Source organism: Leptinotarsa decemlineata, unplaced genomic scaffold, assembly GCF_025532065.1.
Source record: "Leptinotarsa decemlineata unplaced genomic scaffold, Ldec_3_MD MMD2_P_RNA_scaffold_7, whole genome shotgun sequence".
Taxonomy (NCBI): Eukaryota; Metazoa; Arthropoda; class Insecta; order Coleoptera; family Chrysomelidae; genus Leptinotarsa; species Leptinotarsa decemlineata.
In genome coordinates this window covers 540,060-563,170 of record NW_027412534.1, presented here as the reverse complement: position 1 = coordinate 563,170, position 23,111 = coordinate 540,060, and the positions used below count along the sequence as shown (strand labels likewise).

Sequence of the window (23,111 nt, the reverse complement as noted above, 5' to 3'; positions counted from 1 at the left end):
GATCTTGCCCGTACTCGTCTCAGGATGTTCCTCAATTTCTTGCAGCACCGCTTCGTCAATTTCAGGAGTTCTTACTACACGAGGTCTACCTTCCGGAGTCTCTTTCTTAAAACTACCAGTTTCCCCAAGTCGACGATGAATATTTGAAAAGGTTCGGCTATCTGGTAAGGCACGATTAGGATATCTTTCGTGATAAATGCGCCTGGCTTCTGTTGCATTACCATCGGCAAGGCCATATACGTAATGCATTTGCGCCATTTCTGCATTCGTATAATTTACCATATTTACTGATATTCAGAAAAACAGCGGACTACCAAAATAACTTCAATAACACTTCAAAATCAATCAAAACGCGGTGTGACAGTTTTTAACACCAACACCTTACTTTAAACCAACATCCATATTAGCTACTGACGTCTGTACCTACATACAGAGAATTCGTTTTTTATTGCTATGGTGGGTACGCTGTTTTTTCTGCTTTTAATCTTTAAAAGAAATCACATATCGACAAACTCCATATTTCCAAGAGGTGCAGTAAATAAATTCTGCTACACGTCATTTATTCCAGGATAACTAAATTTATGTTTTCAAAAATTATTAAGCGGTGCTGCGTTATGACGTAATTTTAATTGAGAATAGGGCATCTGACAACAAACAAATACCTTTTAGATCCTCAATTATTTTGCAACAAATCTGATCTCTTAGTTTGCTTTCAGTCGATGCACGATACCGCATCAGATTTTTAAGGAATTTATCCTTAAGTAAAGCGATTTTTAATTTTTTGAGCGAAAACCATGCGTCGGACAAAGAAAACCCAGCAAATCAAATGTGCTCAAAAATGTATGGAGATTTTAAAAATAATTTTCAATTCGAAATAAAGCAGTGGCGTAGTATTTTTTTCGCCAAAAATATACATTTCAAAACTCGTACGTACGCCACTGGCAGAGAAAATTAAGGAAATTGTACATCAGAAAATGCGCCTTGAGGCATGGAACATATGTACCAAATATGCCAAAGATGTCTACAAAATTATCTCAGTTGTTATTAAAAAAACTGATTATTTTTGAAAACTTTGCCACCCTGTGTCTCAAAAGTTAAGGCGTTTAGGACATACGTCCATAGGACGTTTTTTCCTTAAAATGGGTCTAAGAATTACCTCCTTTAATATTAGCATGTGTTTAAGGAACACCCTGTAAATTGATTTAAAATCCCTGAATTAATCTGTAAAAAATTAAAAAGATTAGCTGAAAAATAACAAGTAATAAGTGATTTTTTTTTTGGTATCTTTTTGGCAACACTGTTTTTGACAGATCACGCGTGAATCGTGTCTTGTGTCATTGTCAAACTTGTTCAGTTTGGTCTATAATTTAACCATGAATCGACTTACGAATGAACAACGCTTGCAAATTATTGAATTTTGTTATCAAAATTCATGCTCAGTGAAGAAAGTGCATCGTGCACTTCTTTCAATTTTTTGGCAGTTTCGTCGGCCTACTGAGGGAGCTATTCGGAAGCTTGTGACTGAATTTCGAACCCAGTTTACATTATTGGACATTAAACCACCAACACGTATACGTAGAGTGAGGACCGAAGAAAATATTGCGGTTGTATCCGCCAGTGTTCGTGATGACCGTAAAATGTCGATGCGCCGCCGTTCGCAGCAATTGGGCCTCTGTTACTCCACTACGTGGAAAATTTTGTAAAAGGATTTGGGTGTAAAACCTTATAAGATACAGCTGGTGCAAGAATTGAAGCCACACGACCTCCCACAACGTTTAGCATTTGGCGAATGGTCGCTGGCAGAGTTGGAGTAAGATCCACATTTTTATCGAAAAATTATGTTCAGCGACGAGGCTCATTTCTGGTTGAATGGATACGTTAACAAGCAAAATTGTCGCATCTGGAGGAAAGACCAGCCACAAGAATTGCAAGAGCTACCGATGCATCCCGAAAAAGTCACTGTTTGGTGTGGATTATGGATCGGTGGCATCATCGGGCCGTACTTCTTCAAAGACGACAATAGCCGGAACGTTACTGTGAATGATTGACGACTTTTTGTTGCCCAAAATGGAAGAATTTGACATGCCTGACATGTGGTTTCAACAAGACGTGAAATACCGGTCGATATGTGTGTCGAGTGTGCCAAAATTGGACCTTGCGCATGGACCATCTGAAGCGGAGTCCCGGACAACATTTGCATGAAATAATCTTCAAACATTAAATTATACCGATTGTTCTATCAATTCCAATAAAGATTTCATCAATTTTTTTAAATTTTTTGTGTTGTTTTGAAAATCAAATCCAATACCTCTTAAAAATCGCCCGTTGTTTAAAATGAAATGAAGTTAATTTTGATCATTATTCAGTGTAGTCAATTATTGGTCAACCCACGGGGAGAAACATTATCAATAATTAACTAGAGATATCTAAAAATTATCTTGATTTTGTGGTTAACAATTTCACTTCAAATCAATTCTTGGGCTGAAATATTTCTAACCACAGTATGAAACATTGATTTGCTGAATTCATTCAAATAAATCATTAAAAATTGTATCAGAAAATAAAGGTTATGTTGTTGAAAACTGGTATTTTAAGCATTCACAAGATATTTCATTAGTTGGGACTTCCATTGTCTAATGTGATATAAATTGATTTGAAATCCCTGAAAGAATCTGTAAGAAATTGAAAAGATTACCCGAAAAAAAAACAATGATATTAAGAGAAATGGAGTGGTTTGAAACTCTGGCAATTGAAGAAGCCCACAAGAAGCCCCGAGTCTAGTTGAGACACCTTACTGAAGCACATCAACGACGTAGATCTTTCTATTACTTTCACAATGAAGAAGGAAGTCCACAACGAATTGCCATTCTTAGACGTTTTGGTGAAGAGGGTCGACACTAAATGGGAAACTTCTGTATATCGAAAACCCACTCACACGGGACAGTATCTGAACCAGGAATTCAACCACTATCAATCGACTAAGAGAGAACTCATCAAGACTCTGAAAGACCGTGCTTTTGGGCTCTGTAATACAAAGGAAGGTCTCGAAAAGGAACTAGACATCATCAAAAATGACCTTCAACGAAATGGTTACTCCAAAGTTATGGTGGAACAGACTTGAGCTAGACGACAGGCAGAGCCTCACAACCAGTACCTGTACTTTCCTAAATCATAGGATTGTCGGAAAGGATAAGAAGAATCGGGTCCGAGTTTAACATCAGAACCTGCTTCAGATCCAGAAACACTATCCGTAGCAGCCTCGCGAAAACCAGGCCACCAAACGCGGACTGCGGTTCCAAGAATTGCATTTTCCGGATACCCTGCGAGTGCGGAAAATTATACATCGGTGAAACTAAGAGGTCATTGAAAGTTCCATTGCCGAGCATAAGAAACACACAGCAGAGCATGTTTGGACTCATCAACATAACATCAACTGGGCTTAAGCTGAAATCATCCACAAGGAGGAACACTGGTTTAGGAGAAAATTCAAAGAAGTCTCATATATGTTGTCCAACAAGGCATTTAGCCAAGCTAGTGTAGAGATACGCAAAATGTGGAAACCTCTAATCAAGCGGAACACGACCAACTCCCGCCAAACGGTCAGCACCCGCTAAAACCGATGAAGCGGTGAGAGGGAAGAGGGGAAAGGTGAAAGCACTCGAATGACCTATAAATAGTCAGATCTCGGAGGAATAAGTCCAGTTATCACCCGAAGACGATTGTGGATACTAACAATCGAAACGTCGTGAAGTAATTCGGCTTGGAATCTTTCAATTTTTTAAATTTTCATCTCTTGTTAATAACTTTTTAATTTTTTTGGTTGTTCCTTGTATTCTATTTCATTGTAATTATTTTTTTTTTATTTAATATAACGGGTGATTTTTTAAGAGGTATAGGATTTGATTTTCAAAACAACACAAAAAATTAGAAAAAATTGATGAAATCTTTATTGAAACCGATAGAACTATCAATATAATTCAATGTTTGAAGATAATTTCATGCAAATGTGGTCCGCGGCTCCGCTTTAGATGACCCATACGCAAGGTCCAATTTTGGCACACTCTCTCTAACATATCGAACGGCATTTCACGTATAAATGCTTCAATATTGACTTCCAGAGCGCCAGTCGTTGCTGGTTTATCCCTGTAGACATGAGCCTTAACGTGGCCCCACAAGAAATAATTCAAAGGCGTTAAATCACACGATCTGGACGGCCAATTGACGAGCCCCAAACGTGAGATAAACTGTTCACCGAAGGCTGCTTTTAATTGAGCCATTGTTTCGCGTGCCGTGTGGCATGTGGCACCATCTTGTTGGAACCACATGTCAGGCAGGGCAACAGATTGGGCAACAAAAAGTCGTCAATCATCACACAAATCCTTTCGCAAAATTTTCCACGTAGTAGAGTAACAGAGGCCCAATTGCTGCGAACGGCGGCGCATCGACATTTTACGGTCATCACGAACACTGGCGGATACAGCCGCAATATTTTCTTCGGTCCTCACTCTACGTATGCGTGTTACTGGTTTAATGTCCAATAATGTAAACTGGGTTCGAAATTTAGTCACAAGCTTCCGAATAGCTTCCTCAGTAGTCCAACGAAACTGCCCATAAATTGGAAGTGTACGATACACTTTTTTTCACCAAGCATGAATTTTGTTAACAAAATTCAATAATTTGCAAGCGTTGTTCATTCGTAAGTCGATTCACGGTTAAATTGTAGATCAAACTGAACAAGTTTGACAATGACACAAGACACGATTCACGCGTGATCTGTCAAAAACAGTGGTGCCAAAAATATACCAGCAAAAAATCACTCATCACAACAAATACTTCAACTGAAACTTCAACTATTATTCGAATGTCTATCGCCTTATAGATCGCTCCGCGTACCACACGCTTATATTTGGCAATCGAAGGCGTTGGAACATTCCTCGTAATTCCATCGAAACGTTGCGAAGAGCCGCGAAATGTCGGTCGAAATGAGCGCGCTCTTATCCACGTCACAATTGGTTTATGGCTACCAGTGGCGGCCGGCGTTATTTTATTTAGGGCGTGATTTACAACAATAATTTGAATAATTTATTGTCATTGAATATTTTTTTAGAGCCACCGATGCTGATGAAGGAGTGAATGCAGCAATAAGATATGCAATTATAAGTGGGAATACCCAGTCCCAATTCTCAATCGATAGCCTGACAGGGGATGTTTCTCTTGTCAAGCCACTGGACTACGAAACATTCCAAAACTATCGGCTTGTCATAAGAGCCCAAGACGGTGGAAGTCCTGCCCGGTCCAATACTACCCAACTTCTCATCAATGTCAAAGACGTTAACGATAATGCGCCTAGGTTTTATACGTCGCTGTTTCAAGAAAGCGTTCTGGAAAATGTTCCTGTCGGTTATAGCATCGTCAAAGTGCAGGCCTACGATGCTGATGAAGGGCCTAATGCCGATATCAAATACACTCTTTCTCAAAGAGACGCCACTGGCAGAAGTACTGAAGATCTGCCGTTATCGGTCGATTCGCATTCTGGTTGGGTTTATACAACGAAGGAATTGGATAGGGAACATCAACCAAAATTTATGTTTCAGGTACATTTATCTGTTTAGTACTCGTAAAAAACGACTAAGTTATGTTTCATTTTATTTTGTAGGTTATAGCAACGGATCAAGGGGTACCACCACAGTCAGCCAGCGCAAGTATTGTTATAACAGTCCAAGATGTCAATGACAATGATCCTGTTTTCGAGCCTAAAATATATGAGTCTGTGGTAGCTGAAGATGATACACCAGGTATTATTTTGTTTTTACGGGGGTGGTCTGAAAAGTTTCCGATCCCGACATGAAGATGGCAGCACACGTAAATAAAAGCTAGTGAGTTTCGTTGTTCATCTGTTGACTCACCAAAGTTTCAGCCATTTTGGACGCGCGGTTGTTATGTAACAGTCGTTTGAGTGAGTCGATGTATTTTTGAGAAAAAGGATAAAATCGAGTATCAAGCTGTCATTAAATATTTGTTTTTGAAACGCAATATGCCTACACATATCAAAGATGAGATGGATTCTGAGTATGGGGACTCTGCACCATCATTTACCACAGTTAAATTTTGGGCAGTCGGATTTGAACGTGGCCGTAGGAGCTTGGGAGACGACGAACGTTTGGGACGTCCAAAAATTGCAACTACCGACGACAACATCGCCAAATATGACGAATTCAAGTGAGAGAGATAGCAGAGGTTATGAACATGTTAAAAGAACGTGTTTGTCACATAATTGAATAGAACTGGCCGATACTTGATGAAAATCCATATTAAAACTAATTAATACAGTTTATTGTATGATTTTTACAATGAAGGGTTTTACAAAAACTGCGACACTTGTGACGCTATACTTCCTCAAGCATAAACTTAAAGTTACTTCTAAATCACAACTATTTTATAATAATAATAATAATATTTATTTATCCTTTGAGACGTTAACAACGTATAGGACATGTCAGTACAACACGTTAAAATAGTATAAAGAAAATAAACATACATAAAGATAAAATATCTCAGTAGTTTTAAAGTATAAAAATGTATAAAATATAAAGAAAAAAAAACAAGATTAGTCAAAATTGGATGTATAATAAAATAATAAAATCAGGATGAAAGTCTGGACCGCAATCAGCTAAAGTCGTCTAAAAGGAATTCACTGACACTGTAATAAGCCTTAGACAGGAGCAAATTTGTAACTTCTCTTTTAAATGACATCAAACTCATGGTTTTAAAGTGATCAGGTAGGTGATTAACGTATTACCTACTCATATGCCCACTTTCTAATGAATGAATCTACCTGAAGAGGTCAGGTATAAATTAATTAACTATATGAATACATTTTTCGAAAGTACAGTAAATATACTTAACTATTTTTACCTGGAAATGAACAGATTCAATAATGGCGAATTATCCAATTCAGTTTGATGGTTCATAAGATATTGATAGTTTTTTAATTTGTTTCTTTCCAACAGGTTAACTTTCAAACTTTCCTTCTGGAAATGGAGGGGCTTTTATTCATGGTTGAGCTCATGTCCCTCTGTGATTAAATGAGTGGCATATGTGGAATTTATTTTTCCGTTCTGAAAACTATATTTGTGTTCCTTTATGCGGGTTTTGAACGTTCTTCCAGTTTGACCTACATAAAACATCAGAAATGACCCACATGATAATTTATACACTTCCGATTTTTCTTAAGCTGAACTTTTATCTTTGTTATTCTCAATGTGCATGCCTATGTTGTTGTTGGTTTTGAAAGCAATCAATCAAACATTTATTGAATCAGTTTTCCTTCACAATCACATTAGACAAAAAAAACATAACATCATAAAATACTGGCTGATTCAACAGGTCAAACAAACATAAAAAATCAATATAAAACATACATAAAAAAAGTTAATAAGCTACAATCAAATAAGGATTCAAGGAGAGTAGTATACTTTTTGCAATAGAAAAATCTTGTGTCGCCTTCTAAAGACATTGATATTTGAGGATTCAATATCCTCCCTAAGCTTTTGTTTGAAGGTGATTTACAATGTTTCATGATGAATTTCACTAGTTCGGACTTCCATTGTCTACTATACAGGGCTTTTCATGATGAGCGTTAATTAGCCGTTTCTGGCAAACTATTCAACGGATCAACCTGAAAATTCCACAATATGCATAAGTCAATATGACCTACACGCCTAAAATATTTTAGACGAAGCGGCGTTGTTGCTTCTACTATAAAGTAGGGGCTTCTTTGATTTTTCAAATGGAACACTCCGTATATAATATCATATTATGATTCATTATCACGTTGTCAACAAATTCATATACTATTTCCATATACCTATCTATTACCGTTTAGAAGATATAAATTAATTTCGATTTTTTTTGTACCAAACATGAACTTTTATAATGCTGATAATCTTGAACTCTCTTGCACTAAAACGATCAAATTTGAAATGGAGTGGAGTAATACTATGAGGATTTTGACTCCGAGTCATATTTTTATTTGCCTCATACAGGGTCTTCAAAAAATGCAGATACTTTGATCTCATGAAAAAATGAGTGGAACTCAATTTTTTCAAATGGAACACCCTGTATATTTCAACATTATTGAGCTCTACATCCAATTTTAGATTAACTTTGTTCAGATAATACTATTTCTATTTTGAACCGTTTTCGAGATAAACTGTTTCAAACGGAAATTGACATGGTTTCCTTGTTCATCACTCATTTTTGTAAAACAGGTTTCGTTTGATGTTTCTCAATTAGTCACAGATAATACAATGAAAGGATAATTATTAAAATACTCCTCAACCAACGAATGAAACTTCTCTTCAAACAATAGTTTTATTAACGCTGAAACACGAACTGAAAATAATAAACCCATAAATCAATGAGTTAATTTAATCGTCAGTGTATTTCAGAATATGTTCAAACACATCTCCACCTCTACTTAAACAAATATGTAATCTCTTCAAAAGATTGTCATGTGTAGCGCTTCTGATCAAGTCTGGAGTCAAACTATTGAAAGCAGTTGTAACTCTCGATTTCATATCTTCCATTGTTGTTATTGAAGTAGAGTAAACCATATTTTTAATGAAACCCCACACGAAATAATCTTAATGAATTGCCATCTGGTGTTCTAGGAGGCCAACGAAAAGGTCCATTATTACCAATCCATCTGTCTTCGAAGATTTCGGTTAAAGCTTCGCTGACTGAATGAGAATTATGGGGTGGAGAACAATCCATTTGGTACCATACACGTTCTCTTCCTGGTCTATTATTTAAAATCATTTGAATTCCATTCCTCAGTAAATCTTCATATTTTGATGCATTCAAATTATCATCATAAAACTCGATATAAAAAATTGACTCATTCTTTATGGCACAAAATACATTGAATTTCCATCTTTCTTGAAAACCCCTTTGGCGGACAACATGGGGATTTTCTGGCGCCCAATAATGACTGTTGTGTCTATTGAAAACTCCATTTTTTGTGAACTTGGCCTCATCTGTCCATATGACATTGTCAAGGAAATGTTCATCCTCTTGAGTCTTGACAAGTAACCATTCAAAGAATTCCACTCCACGAGGTAAATCAGTCTCTTTCAAATGTTGGACACAGTAGAACTTGTAGGGATGCCATTTATGCTTATTAAGAATTCGACAAATTGTCACGTAGGGTATACCTATCTCCCTTTCGGCCTCGTGCAGAGAAGCATTTGGAAATGCATGAAAGTATCCCAAAATTGTTATACCATTGTCATCATCTTCCACTTTTGTCTTCTTACGAATGATTTTTGGACGGGAGGTTCCATTCAACCTACAGTTTTTTAGTAGTCGATTTATCACATTATTATTCGGCTTCAGAAGTTGTGGATATCTTTCATGAAATACTCGGCATGTTCTACTTGCAATTCTATTGCACTCACCATAAATTATTAATAAATTCAAGAAATCTTCATTACTGTAACCTAATCTTGACATTATTCTATTATAATTGGTAGCTATTACAATCAGTCAAAACCACCAACGAAAGTCTGGCGTTAAATAATTAGTTTATTTATTTTTCCAAAGCACACTATTGAAAAATATTAATGTGTACTGTTGTACGTTAGAGACCAATACCTCAATGTATACAAATTGTAACTTTTTCTAAAGTAGGTACATACCAATTTCGAATTGACTGATCTGAGACAGTTAAAAAACTGGATCAAAAAGAAATATTACTAAGTATAAAAAAAATGTTGAATATCCAAAATGAGTAATGAATTCAAGAAAACCACGTCAGTTTCCGTTTGAAACAGTTTATCTCGAAAACGGTTCAAAATAGAAATAGTATTATATGAACAAAGTTAATCTAAAATTGGATGTAGAGCTCAAAAATGTTGAAATATACAGGGTGTTCCATTTGAAAAAATTGAGTTCCACTCATTTTTTCATGAGATCAAAGTATCTGCATTTTTTGAAGAACCTGTATGAGGCAAATGAAAATATGATTCGGAGTGAAGATCTTCATAGTATCACTCCACTCCATTTCAAATTTGATCGTTTTAGTGCAAGAGAGTTCAAGATTATCAGCATTTATAAAAGTTCATGTTTAGTAAAAAAATATCGAAATTAATTTATATCTTCTAAACGGTAATAGATAGGTATAGGGAAATAGTTTATGAATTTGTTGACAAAGTGATAATGAATCATAATATGATATTATATACGGGGTGTTCCATTTGAAAAATCAAAGAAGCCGCTACTTTCTAGTAGAAGCGACAACGCCGCTTCGTCTAAAATATTTTAGGCGTGTAGGTCATATTGATTTATGCATACTGTGGAATTTTCAGGTTGATCCGTTAAATAGTTTGTCAGAAACGGCTAATTAACGCTCATCATGAAAAGCCCTATATAAAATGATTTTTAATCCCTGAAACAACTAAAAAAAGAATAATTAAAAATGAATAGCTGAAAATAACAATTATATTAAGCAAAATAAACCTGAAATGAAATAATAGTGAAATAAAATACAAGTAAAAATAGAACAATTTATTCAATTGTAATGGAAGCTTTTGAACAAAATTTCGGAAGATTATTTATAAAAACCAAAAATAGAAGGGGTCCCAAAACAGAGCCCTGAGGTACCCCTCTTTATATACATTTTCTTTCAGAATTAATTCCATTCACACAGACTAGCTGACTACGATTAGTCAGGTAAGATCCAACCCAATTCAATGCAGAGCAACGTATACCATACAACTGCAATTTGTGTAAAAGGCTTTGCTCAGATCAAAAAATAATCCTTAAGTCTGCTGTTTGTTTTCCAAGATTTCCAGCTCATGTTAAATGAGTTGGTCAATTGCACCAAATGTAGATTTATTTCTTCTATAGATAAGCATTCTGACTAGAAGAAAATAATCTGAATGATTCAAAGTAATCATATAATCAATATTCAATAATCTTAGAAAACTGAATAAGTAGCGATGTAGGCCTTTGTTGTGCAGAAAATCTGAAATATTTGTAGTGGGTTGGCCTAAGTAGGTTAAGGTTCTATAACTTTTATCGAATAGGGTAAACTTCCTTCCTTGGTTTATTGGCTTGTCAAAGGCACATTTTTTAATTTCAATGAAGAACTGAACATAATAAAACAAATAAGATGATAGAGATGACGATAAAAGTTATAGAACCTGAACCTACTTAGGCCAACCCACTACGAATATTTCAGAAAAATTGGGAGTGTATAAATTATCGTGTGGGTCATGTCCGATGTTTTATATTGGTCAAACTGGAAGAACGTTCAAAGCCCGCATAAAGGAACACAAAAATAGTTTCCAGAATGGAAAAATAAATTCCACATATGCCACTCATTTAATCACAGAGAGACATGAGTTCAACCATGAATAAAAGCCCCTCCATTTCCAGAAGAAAAGTTTGAAATTTAACCTGTTGGAAAGAAACAAATTATAAAAATTCTCAATATCTTATGAACCATCAAACTGAATTGCATAATTCACCATTATTGAATCTGTTCACTTCCAGATAAAAATAGTTGTGTATATTTACGGCACTTTCGAAAAATTCATTCATATAGTTAATGAAATCATACCTGACCTTTTCAGGTAGATTCATCCATCAGGAAAGTAGGCATACGAGTAGGCAATATGTTACAGAATAAAATGGTTGTAAAAGTAGAATAGAATGGAAATTTATTTGTCATTAAAAATTTTATACAACTGGTACATACAGATATAAAACTTTATCAGACTAGTCAAAACAACACAAAGCAACTGCGCTTATCTATAGTTACAGTGCAGTGTCTATATACTTGTTAGCAGTTAAATAGACATATTAAAAATATGCAAGAATGGTGATCACCTTAAATTAGTTAAAATTGTAAAATCTATATATTTGTGCAAGTAAAATAAAGTAATTATTCAATAATACCTAGAGTTGTAGAAATTCTTAAGTAGAATAAAATGAATATTTTGTGAGGTAGTCAAGAATGCCAACCTCCTACTTGTGATACCTTATGTGGAAACACGTGTCGCGGTTTTTCTAAAACCCTTTATAGTGAAAATCACACAATAAATTGTATTAATTAATGTTTGTCACATATTAAATCAACATTTAGGCATCAGAAAGCTGTTCGCGCATTGAGTGCCGCGTTTGCTCATGTTAGACTGAAAACTTGTTCGAATGAATATTTCCAAAGCTCTGTTGGCGCAGTTTAGGCGCAATAAATCCGAGCTTTGGCGCCGATTAATAACTATGGATGAAACTTGGATACACCATTATGCGTCAGGAATAAAAATACAGTCCAAACAGTGGACTGCAAAGGGGGAACCGGCTCCAAAAAAAAAAACTGTTTTACCTGATATTATCTTTTCTATTAGAGAAATTGGTACCTGATTGTTTGCTGTTTATAAGTTTAACAATACTTAGAATTTTCAGTGTTGAATTTTAAGGTTGGCATCCTGGTTCGCCCAACTAGCTGTTTTTCAAATACCTGTTCTTACATCTTACCTGAAAACTCCTGATACAACTGAGTTTTCAAACTTCACATCTCGGTTTTATACTTGATAATGGGGTCAAACCCTAAACCGGTCGTATAAATAAAATCTACCAGTGGTAATTGGATAAAAGTTTTTTTTTCTGATTGATTCGGCTGTTTCTTGATGAAGATTCATAGTAATTTCAAAAACTGGATCGATAGATATATATCTTTATTTACTTTACAGAGTATTTGGAGTCCTACATGAACACAGTGGCAGAATACGTTGTCTGTAAAAGTACGTCAACAAAATACAAAATCTTAAATCTACATACACTTCAGGAAATATGAACTGTCAAAAATCACACAAGGAGCTTAAAAAATAGATATATAGTAGTAAATGCTAAAAAAACTAAAATACGTCATGCTTTTTTAAATACATGATACACTGACTAAAATTTTTGACTAAAGAAATTTGATTTTACATCTTTACGTATTTTGAAGAAATTCCTGAATACTGTAGGGCTCCTGATCGAGAAAGAATTCTTTCAAAGACCTTAGAAACCTGCCTACAACCTCGACGTTGTGTATATTTTGGAGGATTCTGTTACAGAATTTCATCGCTTGATAGATGGTGCTATGCTCATACAATCCCTTAGTGTAAATGAGATATGCAAAATCATTTTTATGTCTTGTTTCATAAAAGTAGGTTTTACGGTATTTCTCGAAAATATTTGGGTGAGCAGTTAGAAATTTCATTGTTTCAAAAATATATACTGCTGGTGCAGTGAACAACTTATTTGACCAAAAAATTCCCCTACAGGAATCTAGAATTTTTATTGAAAAGTACTCGTACCACTCTTTTTTGACACAGAAAAACTCTACATAGTTCATTACTTGAACCCCAAACTGTTATTCCTAGCCTCATGATTGAGTAGAAATTTGCATAATATACAGTTAATAATACTTCGAGATCAACATATTTTTTGAGTATCCTTATCACATATATTACTGAAGACAATCTACTGCATATACAGCGTGACTCACGGTCGATGGTAGGTTAGACGTTTCTAGAAAACACAAAGCATGATTTTTCTGAAAATTTCACCTCTCACATTTCCTTACCTGTTCTATCGATGTAAAATATTTTCAGTATTGCGGCGTTGCCACTTCCATCAAAAAGTCCTAGCAACTTTATTTTTTTAAATGGAACACCCCGTATATTAATACATTTTTGGAATCGCTCTGGTATTTTAATACTTTTTTGTTGATAATGTCCTATACCTATCTATATCTGTTTTCGAGATAAAAAATAAATTGTGCTAAATATGGTCCAAAACATAGCCTTAATTGAAATTAAGTACATCAGTACTCTCAATTCATGAAAAGTTGATATTTTGATTATAATTTGGACAAACTCGAAATATTCAAATAACACCAAGAAATCGACTCCATATCATACAGGGCGTGCTAAAATTACTATTATCTCCATTGTGCATAAAAGTAGTCGAAAGTTCATTTTTTCAAATGAAACCCCCTGTATATTACCAGGTAAATTGAAAGATGGTGAAAAATGCTTCAAGATGATATACATGTCCCTATACCTAAATTGTCAAGTTTTCTTAATAAAGCCGTTTTTGTGGAAAAATAGTTATTCACGTTTTACTTACAAGTGTTGAAAGTGGCATTTTATTTTGTGAGTGGGAATTATTGCAAAACGAGCTTGAGCAAGTGGAGCAAACTCACGAGCAAAAGAAAAACACTTTTAACAAATGTATCATACAAATTTTTTTGTATAACGTTACCGCTGATAATAAAAAAAATTATAGGGTCCATGGGATTTGAACACACGATATTTGGATTACAAGGCATATGTTACAACTACATACGCCAACTCACGTTATTTTAAGGAGGATTATTGGTTATTGGACTTTCTACAGTTGGACTGAATACTACTTTGACATCATCAGTAACTTCACAGGGATTTAATATTACCAATAGCACGAATTGCATGTGTGAACTTTTCTAAATGATTTTTTGGTAGGTGTTCTGATTGAAGTGTTTCTATCAAAGAGATTTTCAATAACAGTTGTACAAAAAATAATTTTTGAAGAATTTCTAGGTTGCCGTGGAAATATCAAGCTTATTACAGTTTGGTGACTTTCATAAGTAATTGATAAATGGTTATTGACGGTGTTTCAAAAAATCGCCAAAATTGAATGCAAATATTGATTATTCAAACGGAGCTCTTATGAAATTATTTATTATACAGGGACAGTGTGATCAAATCATTGCCAGAACTGTAAAAAATTCAACCAAATGTATCCTGAATTAACACCAATGAACGAGAGGAAGTTTGTAATATTACAAAATAATTTCCTTAACTATGGCTCCATGTTAAAAGCACCTTCAATATTACCAAAACCTGTTACTTCAAATGAGGACAATACTGTTAACGTTTTGGCATATTTTAGTGCATATCCAGAAGCTTCCATTCGCAGTGCAGAAGAAGATTTAGTTGTATCACATGCTTCAGTACAACGAATTTTGAAAAATCACGGAATGCATCCGTATAAATTTACCAAAGTTCAAGCTCTAAAAGCAGAAGATTTCGAACGTAGAATGCATTTTTGTGAATCCCTTTTGATTCATACACAGGAAGATCGGGAATTTTTGTCAAAAATAATTTGGAGCGACGAATCAAAATTTACGAGGGATGGTATTTTCAATAGAAGGAATAAATATTTTTGGGCTGATCATAATCCTCATGGTACAAAAGAAATGGGTTTTCAAGAAAAATTTGATCTGAATGTTTTCTGTATTCTGAAGAACAATAAAATTAGCTTTTTTATTTATGAAGACACACTGAATGCCGAGAGATATCTCCAAATATTAAGGACGACTGTAAACTATTTTCTTGAAAATTTGCCTTTAGAGGAATATAGGAATTCGTGGTTTCAACTGGACGGAGCGCCAGCTCATTCCACCTAGGAGGTTTCCAGGAAATTCGACGAACTCTTCGACGATCGTTGGTTTAAGTGTTTAGGGCCGTGGGATTGGCCACTGAGATCACCCGATCTCACTCCACTTGACTTTTTTTATGGGGTGTTTTAAAAGAAAGGGCATACAGTACTCCAGTGCCTACCAAAGAAGAATTGCGACGGCGAATAGTGCGGAGTATTGAAGATATGGATCCCCAGGAAATTGAAAAAGCAACCACAAGTCGCGTACAAAAAACATTAAGTGTTTAGAATGTAAATGACAACATTTTCAGCATTTATTGTGAAAATATGATATTTTGTTTACAAATTTGTTATTTTGAATCATCCTATTCTGTTATTGTCTGTACTTTCACATGTTTTAGCCCACAAAATCTTACTTTTTACCTAGAAATGACTGATTTTTGTTACAGTTGTTCCCTGGAAACTTTGAGCCAGAGTTAAGGAAATTATTTTGTAACCTTACAAACTTCCTCTCGTTCATTGGTGTTAATTCAGGATACATTTGGTTGAATTTTTTACACGTTCTGACAATGATTTGATCACTTTGTTCATGTGTATAATAAATAATTTCATAAGAACTTCGTTTGAATAATCTATATTTGCATTCATTTTGGAAGATGATTCGGAACACCGTCGATAACTCTTTGTAAATTACTTATAAAAGTAACCGAACTGCTATAAGCTTGATAATTCCACTGCTACCTAAATCCAAATTCTAAAAAAAAAATGTTTCTAGAAGAAGCGACTTTATTGAGAAAACTTGACTATTTAGGTATAGGGACATGATATATCATCTTGAAGCATTTTTCATCATCTTCCAATTTACCGAGTAATATACAGGGGGTTTAATTTGAAAAAATGAACTTTTGACTACTTTTATGCACAATGGAAATAATAGTAATTTTAGTACGCCCTGTATGATAGGGAGCCGATTTCTTGGTGTTATTTGAATATTTCGAGTTTGTCCAAACTATCATCAAAATATCAACTTTTCATGAATTGAGAGTACTGATGTACTTAATTTCAATTAAGGCTATGTTTTGGACCATATTTAGCACACTTTATTTTTTATCTCGAAAACAGATAGAGATAGGTAATGACATTATTAACAAAAAAGTATTAAAATACCAGAGCGATTCCAAAAATATATTAATATACGTGTTCCATTTAAAAAAATATAATTGCTAGGACTTTTGATGGAAGTGGCAACGCCGCAATGTTGAAAATATTTTAGATCGATAGAACAGGTAAGGAAATGTGAGAGGTGAAATTTTCAGAAAAATCATGCTTTGCGTTTTCCAGAAACGTCTAACCTACCATCGACCGTGAGTCACGCTGTGTTGTCTATCTGAATTGTCCAACTCAAAGTATCATCAATGCTGATTCCCAGAAACTTTACTGAAGAAAACTACACCTCAGGCAAACTTTTGTTTGTGGAGATCAAATCGTGAGTTGTAGCTTTTGAAAAAAAAGTGTTTTTTTCATTTCATTAAAGTGATCAGGAATTGCCACAAAATAAATAAGTCATCAATCACACATATTGAAAGGAGACTATGTTGGAAAAAAAAAGGAAAAAAATGTCTTGTATCTTTGTTAGATTGGAAACTTTTCAGACCACTCTCTTATTACTGAATTTTTCTCATATGATTTGTTCATAGGTACCCCGGTTGCTACAGTAACTGCTGTAGATCCAGATGAAGACAGTCGACTCCATTATGAAATATCTAACGGCAACACCAGAGGAAGATTTGCCATTACATCCCAGAACGGTCATGGCCTGATAACTATCGCCCAACCTCTAGATTACAAGCAAGAGAAGCGTTACATTCTCACGGTGAAAGCTGCGGATTCAGGAGGGAGGTTCGATACAGCCACTGTATATATAAACATAACGGATGCGAATAATTTCGCACCAGTTTTTGAAAACGCCCCGTACTCTTCCAGTGTTTTTGAGGACGCCGCTGTTGGTACTACAGTGCTTGTTGTTTCTGCAACAGATAACGATGTTGGACTGAATGCCCAAATAACCTATTCTCTAGGCGATGATTTGAATGACATGGGGAAGGATTCTTCATTTTCTGTGAATCCGCAAACCGGAGCAATTGTTACAACTAAACTCCTCGATCGTGAAACCGTTTCTGGCTACCTACTCACTGTCACTGCCAAAGATGGAGGGTCTCCACCTTTGTCCGACACAACCGATGTGGAAATTACCGTCACGGATGTCAACGATAACTATCCTGTATTCAAACAACCTTCCTATTCGGGGAGTGTTCCAGAAGACGCTTTGGTAGGAACATCAGTAGTTCAAGTTTCCGCCACCGATGCTGATGTCGGATTGAACGGCAGAATTCACTATTCCTTGAGCGAGAAAGATCTAGAAGACGGTTCGTTTCTAATCGATCCTATGAGTGGAGTCATCAGAACGAATAAGGGCCTCGACAGAGAGTCTGTCGCGTTTTACGAACTAGAAGCTTACGCCATCGATCGCGGTTCTCCTACGCTGAGTAGCTCCGTTCCCGTTACCATAAAAATTGAAGACGTCAACGATTCTCCACCGGCATTCGATTCTGATAAAATAGTGCTGTACATTCCTGAAAACAGTCCTATAGGATCTACTGTCGGAGAGATTTACGCTAAAGATCCGGACGAGGGTGTTAATGCCATTGTTCAGTATTCCATTATTGGTGGCGAAGATTCCCAAAGTTTTTCCCTCATCACCAGACCTGGTTCTGAGAAAGCTGAACTTCTCAGTATGGTGGAGTTGGACTACGAAAGCCCCAAGAAAAGATTCGATCTTGTGGTCAGAGCAGCAAGTCCTCCCCTGCGCAGTGACGCGCATGTTGAAGTCATTGTTACTGACGTCAACGACAATGCTCCTATCTTGAAGGATTTCCAGGTCGTATTCAATAACTTCAGGGACTGTTTCCCAACCGGCCCGATTGGAAAGATTCCAGCGTTTGACGCTGATGTATCCGATAAACTCCACTACAGAATTTTATCGGGGAACAATGCCAATCTTCTCGCGCTGAATGACAGCTCGGGTCAGTTGCAGTTGTCTCCTCAGCTGAACACGAATGTGCCTAAAGTAGCTTCTATGGAAGTGTCTGCCACTGACGGAGTTAACGAAGTTAAAGCTATTATGACGCTCACTGTTAGACTCATTACTGAAGAAATGCTGTTCAACTCGATCACCGTGCGCCTGAATCAAATGACTAAGGAAGCGTTTTTATCTCCGCTTCTCGGGTACTTTCTAGACGGCTTAGCAGCTATAATCCCTTGTCCTAGGGAAAACATATTCATTTTCAGCATACAAGACGACACTGATGTGAGAGCTAAAATTTTGAACGTTAGTTTTTCCGTCCGGAGGCCGGACGTACCCAAGGAGGAATATTATTCTCCGCAGTTTCTACAAGAGAGAGTTTATTTGAACAGAGGCATCCTTGCTCGGCTGTCAACAGTGCAGATTTTACCTTTCGATGACAATCTTTGTGTGAGAGAGCCTTGCTTGAACTATGAAGAATGCCTCACAGTGTTGAAGTTTGGAAATGCATCTGGGTTCATCGCGAGCGATACTGTGCTATTCCGGCCCATTTATCCAGTAACCACGTTCACTTGCCAGTGTCCTAGAGGCTTCACTGGCTCCAAAGAACACTATCTGTGTGACACGGAGGTCAACTTGTGCTATTCATCGCCGTGTAAGAATAATGGGACTTGTAAAGTTAGAGAAGGAGGTTATACGTGTGTATGCCCCTCTAACTACACCGGCGAAAACTGTGATTTAAAGATAGAAAACGGTTTATGCGGTTCCAGTTTGTGCCATAAAGATAAATCCTGCAGTCCCGCGCCGGGTAGATCCAATTTTGTGTGTGAGGACTGTAACATTGTTGGGGAAAGCGAGCACTACACTTCAATGTGCCAATTGAGGAGTCGAAGTTTCACCAAAACATCGTTTCTAACTTTCCCGAGTCTCAAACAGCGCCACAGATTACATTTGAGTATGAAATTCGCTACGCAGGCCCAAAACGGACTGCTTCTATACAACGGAAGATACAATGAACAGCACGACTTTATCGCCCTGGAAATAATAAAGGGGCACATCCAGTTTTCGTTTTCACTAGGCAGCGAAGTAACTAAAGTCTCTGCTACAGTACCAGGGGGAGTTTCGGACGGCAAGTGGCACACGGTGAACGTCAACTACTTCAACAAAACAGCGACAATATCTTTGGATAATTGTGACACTGCCATAGCTCTGAAACGAGGGAGAGAACTAGGTGAGAGGTGGGCGTGTGCCGGGTACGCTGAGCACAAGTTAGAACCTCGATGTGCTTCTTTGACCGAAACTTGTCATCGGTTCCTCGATCTAACCGGCCCTCTACAGCTCGGAGGCGTTCCTTTGGAATCGACGGTGTTTCAGATTCAAAATTTCCATTACGAAGGATGCATATCGCAGTTTGAAATCGACTACAAATTCCTAGACTTGAATTCTTTCGTAACTGACAACGACACGACTGCGGGCTGTCCTGAGAAAAGATCGTTTTGTAGTTCAATGCCCTGTAAAAACGGTGGGGGTTGCGTTGAAGGGTGGTCGATGTATCGATGCACTTGTCCTGAGGGTTTCGGCGGTAGGGATTGCAGCGAAACCATCAGTACTCCGTGGCATTTTTCCGGTGACGGGACGCTCTCGTTCAATCCCCTCCTGAGACCTATACAACTGCCTTGGCTGAACGCCCTCTCGGTCAGGACGTTGCAAGAAGATACGTTTTTAATGTCCGTTCAAATCGGTCAGAATAGTTCCGCTGTGATTTCGTTGAGTAAGGGGCTTCTCCACTACACTTACAACGGAGAATCGTTGGTTTTGACGACGAAGTTTGTGTCTGACGGTGAATGGCATCATATAGAGGTGACGTGGATTGGAACGGAAATCAAATTGTCGCTCGATTACGGAGAAAGTGTAGCAGTTTTACCATTTTCGGAGAAGATACAAGGATTGTATGTGGGAAAGACTCTCATTGGTGGTCCAGACAATACCTACACGAGTTTGAATGCAGGTTACAACTATCTTGAAGGTACGTTGAAATGAAACTGTTCGAATTATCTTTCGTTGAGAGTCAGACATGTTTTATTGTCAGAAAATTTTGTATTTTGTTGGCAAAGCAGGCCTGAGAATTGAAACAATCTGAAATTTAACAGTAAAATAATGGTCAAAAATTAACATAAAATATATTTTTGGGAAAGAAAGTTTTTGGCTTTCTACTACTCCATCTGATACAAAAAAATGGATGAGAGAATCTTCCAAAGAAAGGAAGGAAGTAATCAATTTGAAAATAAGTAACTCTATACATGGATGTGTAGATCATGCAGAGAAGTAACTTTCAGACACAAACTGAAAGAAAGTCCTCCTGAAACAGCTACTTTCATATAAACATTGAATTACACGAAAGAAAAAATTCTTTCGAAACAAACACTTCTATATGAACACTGAATTATACAGAAAATACTTTTCTCTATTCAGTTTGTATATCGAACATTTGTTGAGGAATAAGAATCAGATATCATTCACATGAGTTCTACTTTAAATGAATGGTAACAAATTGCACTTACATGGAACACTTTCATCCTCACTGATATACACCGATGTTTCGCCTTAAAACACTTGCTCCAAGGCTCTTCAGTACCAAATTGGATAACATTATAGAAAATACACACACTTCATTCATGAATTACGATTTTGAATGTCACGGAATAAGCTTGATCTGCTTATGTCATCGATGACATCATAATTACATTCAAAATCTCAATTCATGAATGAAGTGTGTGTATTTTCTATAATGTTATCCAATTTAATACTGAAGAGCCTTAGAGCAAGTGTCTTAAGGCGAAACACGGTGTATACCATTGAGGATGACAGTGTTCCATGTAAGTTCAATTCGTTACCATTTATTTAAAGTAGAACTCATGTGAATGATATCTGATTCTTATTCCTCAACAAATGTTCGATATACAAACTGAATAGAGAAAAGTATCTTCTGTATAATTCAGTGTTCATATAGAAGTATTTGTTTCGAAAGAATTTTTTCTTTCGTGTAATTCAATGTTTATATGAAAGTAGCTGTTTCAGGAGGACTTTCTTTCAGTTTGTGTCTGAAAGTTGCTTCTTTGCATGATCTACACATCCACGTATAGAGTTACTTATTTTCAAATTGACTATTTTCCTTCCCTTATTTGGAAGATTCTCTCATCCATTTTTTTTGTATCAGATGGACTAGTAGAAAGCCAAAAACTTTCTTTCCCAAAAATTATTCACTCCTAAAAATATAACCCTTTCAAATCAAATAAAATATATATATAATAATAACAAGGGCCGACAAAAAAAATGTTTTTTTTTCTATGACGGAAAAAAATTTTGACATTTTATCTCTGATGACAGGTAACAAGTGTCACTTTTTATGAAATTCATTTTGTCCCCGGGAAAAAGTGAGTACTTTTTTCATTAATATCTGCGAGCGCTTTCGACAGTTGGTAGTACTGTCATCTTCTGGCACTCCTCAAACTGAACTCAGTTTGAGGAGTCACCATTAAAGTGCGCACCATATGGGAAACTTTTTTTTCGAAAAGTTTCAATGAAGCCTAACTTCGGAACTTGTTTGTGCTTTAAATTTAACTTGAAATGATGCGGCCAACTGCGACCCACTGACGTTCAGTGTTTGTCAAATTCAACTTTTTTTGTTGAAAAAAATTGAAAAAGTGCATTTCTAGATCGAATTTAACAAAAAGTTACTTGGAAAAGTTGTGTCTACGGCAATTTTATATCCATATGCCAAATTTTATGCAACTAGGATAAAGTTAACGTTTTGCTTATTTTTGACAGATATCCCTTTTATTTTAAAAAACAAGTTCGGTTAATTGTCATCAATTCATGTATACATAACAAACTCATCGTGGAGTTTTACTTTTCTGATACATTTTCACATAGATTTTGGCCTTACAAGCTAAAATTTATTAACACATTAAAAGAACGAGATTTTGATGACCGTTTGGGGTTTTCATTCTTGTTTCAAGGAGAGAGAGAAGAAAATGTAAAGTTTCTGTATAAAATTTTATGGACAGATGAGGCAACGTTCTCTTCAAATGGAACGGTAAGTTCTCAAAATTGCCGATGGTGGGCCCAAGAAAATCCCAATTTCACAGTTGAATGTGGTGATCAGTATTCCTTTAAAACTAATGGCTCAAATTATTGGGCCATTTTTCTTTAGGGAAAACTTATCATCCGTCGGGCATCTTAACCTTTTAAATAATGAGGTTAGTGAAGTTTTAGATAATATGCCTTTAAATATTAAATACGACCTATGGTATTAGCTTGATGACGTAATAATAGTTCTAACGAAATTATTTGCATTTTTTTAGTTGCCTCTGCTTTGTCGAAATCAAAGGTTTGTTTAACAAAATAGCCAAGTGATTAAAACTTTGCACCAGTCATGTTCAAATTTTTATAGCAAATTTTTAATTTCTCTCTAAAAATGTCCGTATAAGTGAAAATGTATCAGAAAAGTTAAACTCCACGATGAGTTTGTTATGTATAAATGAATTGATGACAATTA

At 36.1% G+C, this 23,111-nt stretch overlaps 1 protein-coding gene across 2 annotated transcripts in view; it reads left to right on the top strand.

Moving 5' to 3' along the window:
• The window catches only part of stan (Protocadherin-like wing polarity protein stan), a 139,521-nt gene that overhangs the window by 20,902 nt on the left and 95,508 nt on the right, over nt 1-23,111 (top strand). For both annotated transcript variants that reach the window (XM_074170156.1, XM_074170155.1), the window contains exons 3-5: nt 5,108-5,594; nt 5,657-5,795; nt 17,169-20,579. In XM_074170156.1, coding sequence (XP_074026257.1) covers nt 5,108-5,594; nt 5,657-5,795; nt 17,169-20,579 — 4,037 coding nt within the window. The remainder of the gene's footprint in view (nt 1-5,107; nt 5,595-5,656; nt 5,796-17,168; nt 20,580-23,111) is intronic.